We start from the raw sequence: 13,466 nt of genomic DNA, 5'->3' as shown, positions 1-13,466 counted from the left end.
TCGTAAAAGAATTCTAACAACCACAATATTAGGGGGGGGGGGATCTCTGTTTATCATATTCGGATTTGGATTTTAAATTTTTTTTGCCAATCTAGGTCGGGTAAAAGCAAAATATAAAAACCACCAATCAATTCAATGATCTCTCAACTGATCAACAACCTCTCAACACCGTAACAACATTTCATTTGGTATACAATTATATTTTGATTTTGAAATATGTTGTGATATTTCAATTCTAATTATAAAAATTCAATCCTTTATAAAAAATAAATAACTTCATTTTAATCTTTATAATATTTCCAAAACTTTTTTTAAAAAATATTTAAAAGTATCAATTACTTCAACATATTTATCTAAAATTTCAAACACCTTCAGGCCTTGCGGATACGGCATCCGACACCAACCTGTGAGAATTTTTCAGCATACCCGATCCCCCTGTTGGTTTATCTGTACAAAGATTCAATTCTGAAAATGCCCTAAAAATTGAGCCCTAGCCCGTTTTCCCATGTTGGGTTTAGTAACTTTAGTTGCTCAGGCTGGCCCGTTTTCCCTGAAACCATCCTTTTTATAGGATCGTTGGAAAAATCCTGTTTCGTGGAGAGAGTAGGATGGTGGCCAACCATCCCATCACTAGCCGTGTCCGATCTGGAGATCTACAGACGTCATTGTTGCGGTGTTTACAATCTTTTGGTATCCCGAATTAGATATCGTTAAATGATTGGATTCGCAACCTAACAGTGTGTTCGTACAGAGCATCCAACTGAGTGACAGAATGAAATGTCGACCGCTCCTTTTCGCTGGCTGCCGCGTCTCCATCAGGAGCTGCTGAGAGCCAAACCCAACGCCAACCGCTATTAATTATGTTTTTGGTAAATATTCGCCCTAATAATTCACCTTTATATTCTGCGGTATTGGATGAGAGGACCGAAATTAACCAGCGAAAGAAGGGTACAACTTCTAAATCATTCACCGAAGGCCGGGCCCATACGTTCTTCCAATCACCATCGAGCAACATAAACAGTAATGACCCGCTAAGGTCATTCGGAAAACAATTACCTCAACTAAGCTTTCGCCAAACGCATCGTTCGCATACAAACGGTTATTAAAGCTCCGTGAGTTTACGATACCTAAGACAATAAAGAGCAATCCACGCGGCAGTTCACGAACTTCCTTGATCAATCATCTCTAAAAGGAAGAGGGGAAAGAAAAAAAAAAAAAGCATCAACTACAAAGAAAAAGCAGGAGGGAGCAAAAAGAAAGAGATTTTATTGATTTTATTTCTCCAATTCTTTCTTCACCACCTTTTTTTTTTTTTTTTTTCCCCTCCATCCCTCAATTTTACAACAACACTGCATTCACATAGCCCTTGGGCTTCAACTTGGAAAGCTCAGGTCTAGGAACCTGCAAGACCACCCACCCACCCACCCATCCCACCAACAGAGGGGGCTTCACTTGACCCACAACACAACCACCTAAAAACCTTGGACCAATAACAGACGCCCCCCAGAAACATGAACCAAAAAAATATGAAACGACATTTCCTCCAATAAGAACAGAAGCAGAGTAAAAATTCTTTGGAATGCGCCGGCACCAGACTTGTCATCGCCAGGAGTACTGCTTTCGGCTCTACTAGGAACAGCCATCGCATCAATCCCCAATCATTGGAAACTTGCTCATGGGGAGTTACTTTTTTTCCACAGCCACTGCCCTTTTTTATATTATTTTTCAAATTTTTCAACGCCACAGCATTATCTAGCCAATGAACCCGGATTCTTAATCTTCGCACAGCATGCCGCTGTCTCACCCAATTCGGACAGGCACGGCTGTTACTTCGCTGCAACCACCGCTGTTTGCTCTTCCTTGGTCTTGCCAGCAGACATCTCTAACAATGGGGGACTAGAAAGTTTGAACTCTGGATCACCTTGCGTTGCAAACTGGGCTAATTCATCATCAGCTTTTGGCTGTATAAGTTACAAATAAAAACATTAGCGAAGCTCTAATGCCGTCGATCAAATCCTTAGAATGAATAGCTATCTAACAAAGAACAAAATCACAAAACGAACAAATCACAATATTATCAATAATCACCCCACCCCACCAAAAAAGAAAGAAAGAAAACACCGTAGCATATAGACTAATTAAATCTGGTAATTGTCTAGCAATTGATTATATCTATTTTAATAGGCATAGTCAAAGTCTAGCTTCTATCGTTCCTTAGAAAGCAGAAACACAATGATCCATGAAACTTTCCCAGTATCACCAGAATTTGCTATAACACCCGACCAATTGGATATATTCAATTAGCAAGCAGAGACGGTTCTTTTCCACTAAAGACAACCTATTCAGTAGATGCCCATAATGCTCACTTCAACAAGATACTTCTTCTCTCATATGCAGCAGCATAATATACTACTCAGACGGTCATGTACAGCCAACGATAGACATGCAATTAGCTGATAGAAATCAGAGAAAAATGAGAACCTTGATAGAAGGTATCAAGGAAAATATTACCGATGAATGTACCACATTTGGAGTAGGTGGCTTGCTCCTTTTTTCCTGCATTGCTTTCTGCCGATTCTCATAGAAGCCAAAGTCGTCCAATATAGAAGTCTTCGAGGAATAGCTATTAAAAATGTTCAACATCTCAGTACCTTGGGGAAATTTCACCTGATATTAATACAGCATAAGAATTTGATTAGAAGACAAAATATATCAAATAAGGTAATGCCTGAAAAGATTGAAGAAACTATCACAAAATAATGAGGAAAACTTAATTGGGCGGACCATATAACAGTTATCCAGATAATGAAACCCCCACATAAAAATTCCACAGCTCAACTCAAAATCAATGAATAAAAGAAAGACATAGTAAGAGTTGACGCATCCAACTTCACCATGTTTCACTCTCTAACGGAATTATTTAAAAGGATAGTGCACCCTATTCTTGAGAGCATTTGAATAGTGGGGCATACGAACCAAGTTTACAGACTCCATCATAACACGCAGGTTTTCACATGTTAAAAAATATGCAATGCAACTTATAGCTTACAAACAATAATTCTGATGGTAAAGCAGAGCTGATTAAGGGAATGAAATAATGCCCAAGTAAACATCAAAATAGTGTTGTGTATCCTAAAAACATAATAACCTGCATCTTTAACAATGGACAAAAAAGTATGGTTGCTGAAGAAGTTCGTATACATAGAGACATGTCCAAAACTTAAACAGTTAGGCATGATAGAATTTTCTCTTTAAGAATACTTGTCATTTTATTGATATCAAATTTGGTTTAAAGAGGGTAAATTGTCATTTCAATATCACCGATATTGTCTTTTTGTGGGAAAAAATATTACAGATATTGGTGTTAATCAAAATCCAAAGTGTTGGGAGCAAAATTAAGAGAATATATAATAAATACAAAGTTTCGTGTTTAGTCAAATTTTGCACAAGCAGATGAACAGGACTAGCCGCCATCTAGGCAGTTTGATACATCTTGTGACCACATAAATTATCAGAAAGTTACATTATAGTTTTTGAAGGGTACCTCTTGTGTATCTCTGCTATTAGTAACCGGCTTGTTGTCATTGTTCTCCAATATTATATGACGAAATTGCGGATTGGGAACATCCTTTATTATGTGCCACTTTACTGGGAAAAACCCATTCCACTTGTCCTGTTGCCAAAAATCCATGTTCTTGCTGAAGTCTACTCGGCCAATCATTTCAGCTACACCACAAAACTGACCACTTGCATTAACCTGGGCATTAAAAATGATTTAAAAGATGTAAGCAAGCAAAGAGATAAGCTGAATGGTAATTTGCAATAGATTCCTTAAAATGCAAAGCTGCATTCTAAACAATTCTGTGGGTGGAACAAATGGAATTTAGGATGGCAATAATAGCAGTATAAATCTATAAACCTCAATCTCAACTCAAACTCTTGTGATAATTGAACTCAAAACCGTGTATCCCCAGGAGAATGCCCTAGCTGTAAAGTTCCTTAAAATCGGAAGCTGTAATACAGTTGGATTCTGATTGTCTAAACACTGCTATATAACTTCGACAAAACAATTGGCATTTAAAATGAAAAGGAAAAAAGAAAGCATGCTAAAGCCTGCAAATCACAATGTCCTCATCTGAATTCCAACTCATGTAACTGAATTTGATCACACCGCAAAAGTTTAAACAAAAGCATGCATACATGCATCTTGAGTATGAAAACTGATGAGAGCAAGATTAAGCATGTCTTGATCAAAATAAATGCAGCAAATTGGCAGCAGGGATCTAACAAATATGGGTCTATCACTTTCAAGTAAATGTTAGCACCATATAAGATCTGCCTACATTTGCCCTACCCTTAATTTCCAATAATTTCAGGAACCCATATAGTAAATAACATGTCTCCTCAATAACAAGTTCATTTCTTATGACACAAACATTACAAATACAAAAAAAGGCAACTTTATTAAATTGATTGTAGATTTGTAACATTGGTGAACTATATGCTTGTGCGTAGCAAATCATAGCCCATACTTTAGAAAATAGTACTGATTGTAACTTTATTCGATCGATTGTAAATACAAATACAAAAAATGCGACTTTATTCAATCGATTGCAAATTTGTAACATTGGTGACCCAAATGCTTGCGCCTAGCAAACCATAGCCCGTAATTGTCTAAAATAGTACGGATCATAGCGGGTCACATCTATAATTAGGCCTGTAAAAGGATTAGTGTACTTACAGAAAAGAAAAGAAACACAGGACACTTGCTTCCCTTTTCTGTCATCTTCTCCTGTGCAACTTGAAAAGCATGGTCAAGCCTTTTGTTCCCATTTGGAGTGCTTGCCCAGACATTGTACTTAATACTCTTGTGAATGTCATCTTCACTGTATGATTTTATCACAAAGAACAAAGCATGATCATACTTTGTAGGAAAATCAGGACGGTTATATTCATCTTTGTTTACAATAGCAGCAATTGAGGCGCTACTGTTCTCATTCTTCTCAACAGTGAGAGATCCAACAGGTTCAACCTCAGAGTTCCAAGAATTTTTGGAGCTATTTGTTCTTGGACCACGATTCTGTTCATTTAGCAAATCAAAATCGCCAGAGCCATTTAGCTTGTTTCTTGGTTTCATCTTCTCACTGCCAACCAAACTTCTACCATTTTCTTTAAAATTGACGGAGCTGGTTGGATACAGCAGGCCACCTTTCCCTTGGTTAATATACGAAGGAAACTTGTTTATGGGAGGATAACCTTTGGATAGAACAGCAGCAGCTGCCTATAACCAAGTCAAGTAAACATTAAGAATCAGCCAAAAGATACTCCAAAATTCACATATGTCCAGAAGCAGGGCAGAGGATATGAAGTTATTAAATATATACAAAATGCACTACCTTATTCACAGGCTTCAGAGGTTGACCACATACTGCAGGCGTTAGTGACCCATCTGATGCTGGTGAGGATCCTTTTGTTTCTGAGGTAAACTTTGGGCTTGGTGAAGCTTTTAAATTTGCAAATGTATTGCTCTGGGAAGAGTAATTAGGCTTGCTACATAGATTTGATGGATCTCCATTAGTTGTGCTCCCTTGGAACCCATCTGGAAACAGAAAAGATGGATCCCATTGGTACACAGGAACAGGCTCAGGTCCATACGCAACTGGTTGAGGAAAAGGTGCTGGAGAAACGAGGGGTTGAGGGATTATCGGTGCTGGGTAATATGACTGTTGGCCCAAGTTGTACTGTCCATCAAAACCAATCATAGCTCCAGGAAAGGATGTATTGTAAGAAGTGTATCCAGGTTGAAATCCTGGCAGATAATATACAAATGATCCATCTACTTGAACGGCCTGAAATAAAGCATAAACATATGTTAGTGCAACCCAATGTTGCATAATCAGCTAGCACCTTAGAAAAGCATAAGTAACCATAAAATCATTTATCTATCCATGACTATGATCATGAACAAAGATTCTCGAATAAGAGGAAAATACTTATTTGAGCCTTGGTGCAACGGTAATGTTGCTTCAATATGACCTAGAGGTCACAGGTTTGAAACACGGAAATAGTCTTTCCACACGCGGAGCTAAAGTTGCAAAAATCACCCTCCCCAAACCCTACAATGATAGGAGCCTCACACACAGAGCAGACCTTTTAAGCTGTCTTGATGCTGTGGTTACAGTTGATCATAAAGGTAACAAATCAAGCATCTTTAACTGAGGTATTTCCTGGTGATTTCACCTTTTTTTTTTTAGTTCATTGTTTATATCAATCAGTCAAGAAAAGTAAAAAATCTGAGATTTCCAAGCTTACTACTACCAATCTACAATAGTAGGATGATTTCACACATCATGTTTCACAAAAGATTGTTCATTTAATTGTTACATAAAAATCGCTAGAATAGTTATTAGAATGAAAAAGGTAGAGAAACTAACATAGAATCTTTAAAGCTAGTTGTACAATGGAACCAGGTAAGTAGAACTACTGCAGGATTCTTCCCAAAGAGAGAATATAAAACTTATTGTTGCATTCGCAGTAGAGTACAAGGTTTCTGGAGCCAAAATACAAAAACTTTTTCCATAGCTGAAAGTGTGTTGGAACAATTCTGCAGACTAGATACACCTAACAGAGACTCAGGTTACATAATATATATAATAAAAGGTTTAAAGGTGAACACATTCAAAAAAAACTTAAACTAATATATGAATCACAGTATCTCATGTATCCAACAATGCAAGTCATACTACCGACACAGACGACTCAATAATGCTTTTGGAATGTCCTTCTATTCAATAAAAAAAATCCTTTCATACCCATATCAACAGTTAAACAAAAAAACAATTAAAAAAAAATAGATAGTAGATAAATGCCTGAACATCCCTTGATAAGATACAAGACAACATCCACTTGGAAAAGCAAAACACTAGCAAGAATCAGAATCTTTATATAATTTACAACCTATATTAGGTCCAAGAAGATTGACTAATAGTAATAATTATAATGATAATTGCAGTAATAGTGGTAGTAGTATTAATTGTAACAGTAATTTGACGGCGAAATATATAAAATGTAGAGCCAGACTTGGCTACACTTGAGTGGATCTTTACCCAAATTTGGCTAGGTCTAAATTGGATGATAGAGGTCCTATATCAATGATCCGAGCTGTTAAAAATGATCTACTACCTTCAAATTGCTTGTATACCAAAAATTACTTGATGCATAGTTGTGCATCAAGTAGTCAAAAAATTGGACAATCTAAATAATATTAAATGATATATATTTTTAATTACTTGATGCATAGGCTAGGAGTCTCCAAATTACATGGTTGTTTGTGTGTAAGTAATTTAGAGATAATAGATCACATCCAACAACTTAGATTATCGATGTGGAACTCCTATTATGCAATGGAGACCTAACTGAATCTGAGTGAGTGAAGATTCTCTCAAGTGTAGCCAAGTCCAGCTCTCTCTCTCTCTCTCTCTCTAAATATATATACACACACATACATACATATATAAACATATACATAGTAACAATATATACTAATAGAGTGAAGGAGAAATTAAACATGGAGCAAATAAATTTAGCTTTCTAATGTTCCATAAGCTGCACGTATAGCTTGCTCTGGATCAGGACAAACACAAAAAACTAAGATTGACTTCAAATTATCAATATATACATATATGTTTGTCTGTATTATAACATGAATAAGAAAACTTACAGGAGGCTGAATTTCTAAGCCATCAGTTCCCAAAAAGTAACTTTGGTCATCCCATTCTCCAAACGATCCATTTCCTGTGCCTGTACTACCGTCAGACAAGGGGGCAAATATATTTCTAAAACGTTAATAAAACACACAGGATAAGAGCCAAACCAGGATAGTAGCATCCATAGTGATACATGCCTGGCTCGCCCACCAAAGTCTCCTGGTCCACCTCACTACCTTTGATGCTGCTTGTTGCATCCCTTGAGGAGATGCAAGATGTTGCATCAGCAGGCCTTGCATCTTTGGGGCCAGACTAAAGAAAAACAGAGAACCAGATATATCAAGTTGTTAGAAAGCAATCCCAAGTCCGAACTTAGTTACATCTAACAGTGCAAGAATTGGGAAGACAGTAAATGCAAGATCAAGGGACAAGAAAGAGAAAAATTTACTATTGTAGAATCAATCAAATAAGAATACGAATACCATATTGATGGTGCTGGCTTTTGGTGATGGCTCTATCTTCAGATTTTTCATTGCATCTTCGAAAGCTGGAAAAGTCAGGGGACACAAAATCAGAATTTCTCGCACTCATATTGGATCTCATGAAGCAGAGATAGTTCCAAGAAGCCAGTACAAATAAGCTGAACAAAATATATTGCGCATATCGAGATGTAAACATTTTTATCATTCCCCCAAGAATCTTTGCAGATCCAAGGAACTGATTCAATTAATCTATTGATCAAAGATAAGGGAAAAAGGAGACAAGAGATAGAAAGACAACTGATAAGAAACGCTCTAAAGGACGTATAGAATTCCAAATGAATCGCACGTTCATAACAATTCTATAAATCCCGATCTCTGAGCTGATAAAGCCCGACCAAGACGACAACATCTGACCATTAAATCTGCAACAAACTTCGACGTAACAGAAAGATCTATCCACAATACATATAATAAATCCGCCACAACGGCAAATCCAGTCCAAATCCAAAAATTTTATTAAAAAGATTCATTGCAGATCTGATCTCTGATCAAAGAAGCAAAAAAGAACTAGATCAGGAATAACGTATGGGGATCCATAAAAAAAAAATCGATCAAAGACTCGATTCCAAGAACGAAACCCACGATAAATCAAAGAAATAATTTAAAAAAATTCAAAAAAACAGTTCCAAAAAGGGCAGAAATCCACGAAATTATATTAAAAAGAGAGGTTAACCAAGAAAACCTTTATGAAAAAAAAAAAAAAAAACACATGGATACCTTTCTCTCCCTTGGCTGCCGCGTCCATGAGAGCGCACCACAAATCACCGAAAACGAACCCTAGGCTTCTTCTTCCACCTCCAACTCGAAGACCGAAGCAAGAACCTCCCTGCTGAAACCCTAGCCCGAACGGAGCGCAAAAGGAACCCGCGAGCACTGGCGGAAGTCGCCGGAGCTGGGAGCCGCTTCCGAAGAGCGGAGGAGGACCGAAGGGAATGGCGGAGATTTCGTCTTGGGAGCCGCGACAGGCCCGGGGGTAGAAAAAAGGAACGGCAGGAAGACACGCACGTCACCCTCGACAGGCGATCCTACGGTCCGCGCCGCTTCACTCTCCGCAACAACGGGCCTGCAATCTGTTCAACCCGCCCGACAAGCGGCAGCGGAGGCCCCTAAAATCTTGAATGGCGCCGTTCCACTGTTCCGTAGTAGCCTTTTTATATCAACGATGCTAATAAATAGAACAAGGAAATAGTTTCGTCGTCTGTGGTTGACTTTGTTGTTTTAAATGAACATAGTTAAGATAAAGAACTTATGAAGGATATCTGAAATGAAACCACCGCACGTATGGGTCCATCACGGGCACGTATCGTATGATGGAAAATACAGCATGTATGCTAATTATGGAAATTCTGACCACCAGCCGGTGAGCACACCGGCTTCGTTGGTGGTGATCGTGTTGAATCATTGAACTAGGACCACAAAAAACCATGGAATCTTATGAAGAAAATAAAAAAAACGTGGAATTGGGCATTGAATACTGCTTTGAGGTTAACCTACATTTTAATGTCATAAATAGCGTAATTAATCCACAAAAAGTTGTCTCTGGGTGAAGAAAAATATGCAATCAATCTCCGACAACTATATGTTTTTTTCAATGAAATTTTGATTTTGATAATCTTTTCTCCTAGCGCAATTTTCATTTCTTTACTTAGGCTTTGCTCAACTATTTCTATTTTAAAAAATTCTTCATTCAATTTTTTCCTCCATCATCTTTTTTTTTTTTAATTCCAATGATACAAAATCGATGGTTTAAATCTAAAAATTAGCGAATCATGAAACATTAAAAACTACCTAAGAAAGAAACACGATTGAATTGTTTGCCAAGGGAATTTCCGATCTTAATCGATCATGAACTTGCACAGGGATTTGGCTTGGTTTCTAAGTCGAAAATCTAAGTTTTGAACTGGGAATGTTGACAACAAAACCAATAATCCAGAGAGTGATCAGCAGAAAGTTAAGTGATTCAATTTGGAGGATTAAGCAACAATTAAAATAGCTAGACCACCAGAGATGGTTTCTGTGAGCCAAACCTATCTCCATGCCATGGCTCCATGTTGAATGATATGGCTGCTATAATATTGCCGTGATGGAGCGGGCCACGCAAGGAGTTGCTACTAAATTAGATAATTCTTTTGTTCCTTATCTCTTAATGATGCTAATATAATAATAAAGCACCCCGAGGTATGATATTTAAGCCCGCAACTTTATATGGAAATAATGTTCTCTTCTCTTCGTGGTCTCAGTACGCTGCTTTCAGACTGCTTTCAGACTGCTTGTTGTAAAGCGACGGACTCCTGCCCTTTCTTTCTCTTTCTCGCGATTGCTTAATGGGGAAGATTCGGGCAAGTCAGAGGCCTCCCCAAGGGCTCGAGACTTCCTCGAAAGGAAAAACAAACGGGCGACCGGGGAACGTGAAGAGAACGTCATTGGTGACGTGGATCATTTATGTCCTGGAACTGAAGGCTAGTTGTCGAATTTTGATTGGAGGGAATAGTTGAGGCCAGGACCAAATTGTCGCCCGACACGTCATCCAAATAGGGAGGTTCTAAACTGGGGCCGAACAGGTGGGTCGTGGCCAGCGATGAAGGGAGGGGATCGCGGTTGCTTCCTTCCCGCGAAAGAGGGATGCACCGTTCTTTGCGCTCATTGACCGTTGGATCATCTAATGCGCGTGTCTCAAAGCGACTTCAACGGTCGATAGGGGCGAAGGAAGGCGTGTCCTTTTTTAATATAACCGGATCTGAAGAAGGACGCGTGGCACAATCACGTGGATGGCAGAAGGTGTTCTTGTTTGTGATTGTTTTGGGAACTGCGTGTCCTTGTCCTAGAATCTCACATATTCTTTTTCTTTTTCCAAAATTTGCTACTCAACGGCGAATTGGTTTTTGCATCCGGGCTCATGCATCTTGCATTTTTGTCCGTTGTATTCATTATAGTCCAGAAAGTTCCAGTTCTAAAAGAGAGAAATAAAACTGCAAACTCTCAACCGTCGCAATGGAGCGCAGGTTCGCTCGTGTGTGCCCCTCTTTCTTGGTAAGGGGTGCAAATGGATGTGATCAAAACGAGTCACGAGTGTTTTCGACTTAACTTGGTTCTTTATTTAAGTTCTAATTTTAGACCTAAACCCAACCTAATAGAACATCAGATCGGGTCGGATGCACAGCTATAATTTTTGACCCAATATATTATTTAGGTTGATATGGGTCCATGTATAACTCGATCGTAATCCAAAATATTTGGATCTAGTTCGGATCGGATCCGGACCCATTCAATTTTACAAAATAAATACCAAGCAGATTTCAATATTCATATACAACCCGTCATAAAATTTCAAGTACAAGAGCCTTACTTTCATGTAGGCTTTGGTGGTCAGGTCCTCGAACTCCCTCCCCTTAAATCTTAATGTTGGTGTCATTCAACGAGATGTTCTCCTAGTTCTTCGGGCCCTGACCGTCCCATTGGCATTGGACTAGGTCTTGCTGGAGTTGGCCATGGCTGACTGTATCATGTTGTGTACTTGGTTCTTGTTGTTCTGCATCTGGCTCTGCTCCGAGCCATCTACCGGCATAGAATTATAATCCGCTGCTGCATTGTTGGCCACGACGACGAAGTGGATGGGCATGACCCTAGAGGGGATGGCGTACTTGGAGTGCTCGTGGATGGTCTCGAAGGCGAGGAGGCGGCTGACGTTGTGCTAAGCGAAGACGTCCTCTCACTTGGGGTGGTTGGTGGCAAGCTCCACCACAGCCCACGCCACCATCGTCTAGACTTTCTTAGCTGCTTCTTTAAGGACCTTGGCGAAGATCGAGCAGACGCTAGCGAGCACCATTTGCTCGATGCTCTTTGGGTCACGGGCGAGCTTGGCATTCTCTCGAGCGTCTCCCCGGCCCTCCTTAACTAGACGTAGCAAAAGCTCCAATGCCATCTTCTTCAATGATGAGCTTGTCGTAGCGGTCGTTGTCACGGGCGAGGGAGACAAGTGGAGGCATTAGCACGGGCATCGAGGGAGGAAGCGGATGGGCTCGTTCTGGGCAATGGGGACTAGAGGGCGAGGTGGCCAAAGTTGCTGTCAATTGCAGCCGTGGAGACACAAATGAGTCAGAGCCAAAATTGGCCCAAAAATAAAATCAGATCGAATCAAAATTTAGTAAACACAAATCCAATCTAAAGGATGGAGCGAGTCTCATTTTAAAATCCGACCTGTCCCCACATGTCCTTTTAATCGGATCAGATCGGTTTACAAATCAATCTAACCCATTTGCAGTCTTATTCCATAGCAAACATCTTGATGGGCTTTCTAAAGCTGGAATTAAAAATTACATTTTTGCGCCTCGAGAAAAAGAAGAGCAATCCTAACAAAAAAAAATTTTAATTTTTTAAAAAACTTTGCCTTATTTGAATAAAAAAATGTTATTTCTATTTTTTAAAGAAAAATGTACTACTCTATTTCTTATTTTTTAAAAAAATTATTATTTCTAAAAAAAAGTAAAGTGAAAAAATTTACTTCAAAGTTATTTTTTTTAAAAGGAAAACTCAGAATAATGCCAAAAGATCCTGTTTTCTAACAAAGTCCAACATTTTTTTCAATTAATATTGCTCAAATCATCATGAATTATTTCCTAAAAAATTTCGGGCACCAATCAAATCTTATGACTGGTCAAGTAGACAAAAAGATTGGAAAATCGAATTAGAAAGTTGTTATAATAACCTAGAGAATTGGGCACTAATAATGATGAAAAACAATTACGGACCTTCAAGGCTTCAACTGTTAATTAAATTGCTATCGTCAAAAATTATTAATCAAATTGCTATAATGCTCATACTGGACATAATTTTTTTTAAAAAAACAATTATTATACTTCAATGTAGCTTTAAAACTTAAACGATAGTGTTGCGGGGACGGACGCTTTGGCCGGAGCCTCACGCAACAGTTAGCCCACATTAAGCTAGCAGAGAAAGAGGACTGCGTTCCTCCCGAGGTATTGTCTGCTTTGGGCGCTCCGGCCCGCGCGTCCAGCGCAGACGGAGGGAGACTGGTGCCCTCACGGTTTTGTCCCACAAAAGGGCCCTCGAGAGGAAAGGATTTCCACTTCCCATTTAAGGCACAGAACCTTTCCGCTACTAGCCGATGTGGGACTAAATTCGGGTGCACCCCCCCACAACATAGCCCCCCTAGCGGGAAGGTTCCTGTGGCGCCTCCCAGTCCTAGGGGGTAGTCTGC

General features: G+C 39.1%; 1 protein-coding gene across 2 annotated transcripts; it reads right to left on the bottom strand.

Moving 5' to 3' along the window:
* Positions 1-1,246: 1,246 nt before the first annotated feature.
* Positions 1,247-9,392, bottom strand: LOC103709510 (uncharacterized). Of its 2 annotated transcripts, none has more exons than XM_008794904.6 (9): positions 8,966-9,392; positions 8,189-8,253; positions 7,874-8,018; positions 7,721-7,800; positions 5,397-5,849; positions 4,742-5,281; positions 3,545-3,757; positions 2,512-2,667; positions 1,247-1,961 (listed from the first exon to the last, which is right to left on the bottom strand). In XM_008794904.6, exons 1-9 carry the CDS (start codon positions 8,991-8,993, stop codon positions 1,827-1,829), a joined length of 1,815 nt encoding a protein of 604 aa, XP_008793126.4. In that variant the 5' UTR covers positions 8,994-9,392; the 3' UTR covers positions 1,247-1,826. The 2 variants fall into 2 exon arrangements, with proteins under 2 accessions (XP_008793126.4, XP_008793127.4); XM_008794905.6 differs by having other exon boundaries at positions 7,721-7,794.
* Between the last annotated feature and the right edge of the window lie 4,074 nt (positions 9,393-13,466).

This window comes from Phoenix dactylifera, chromosome 9, assembly GCF_051530095.1.
Source record: "Phoenix dactylifera cultivar Ajwa chromosome 9, Ajwa_hap1_PhDact_Kaust_v1.1, whole genome shotgun sequence".
Classification (NCBI taxonomy): domain Eukaryota; kingdom Viridiplantae; phylum Streptophyta; class Magnoliopsida; order Arecales; family Arecaceae; genus Phoenix; species Phoenix dactylifera.
This window is presented reverse-complemented; position numbering and strand designations above follow the sequence as displayed.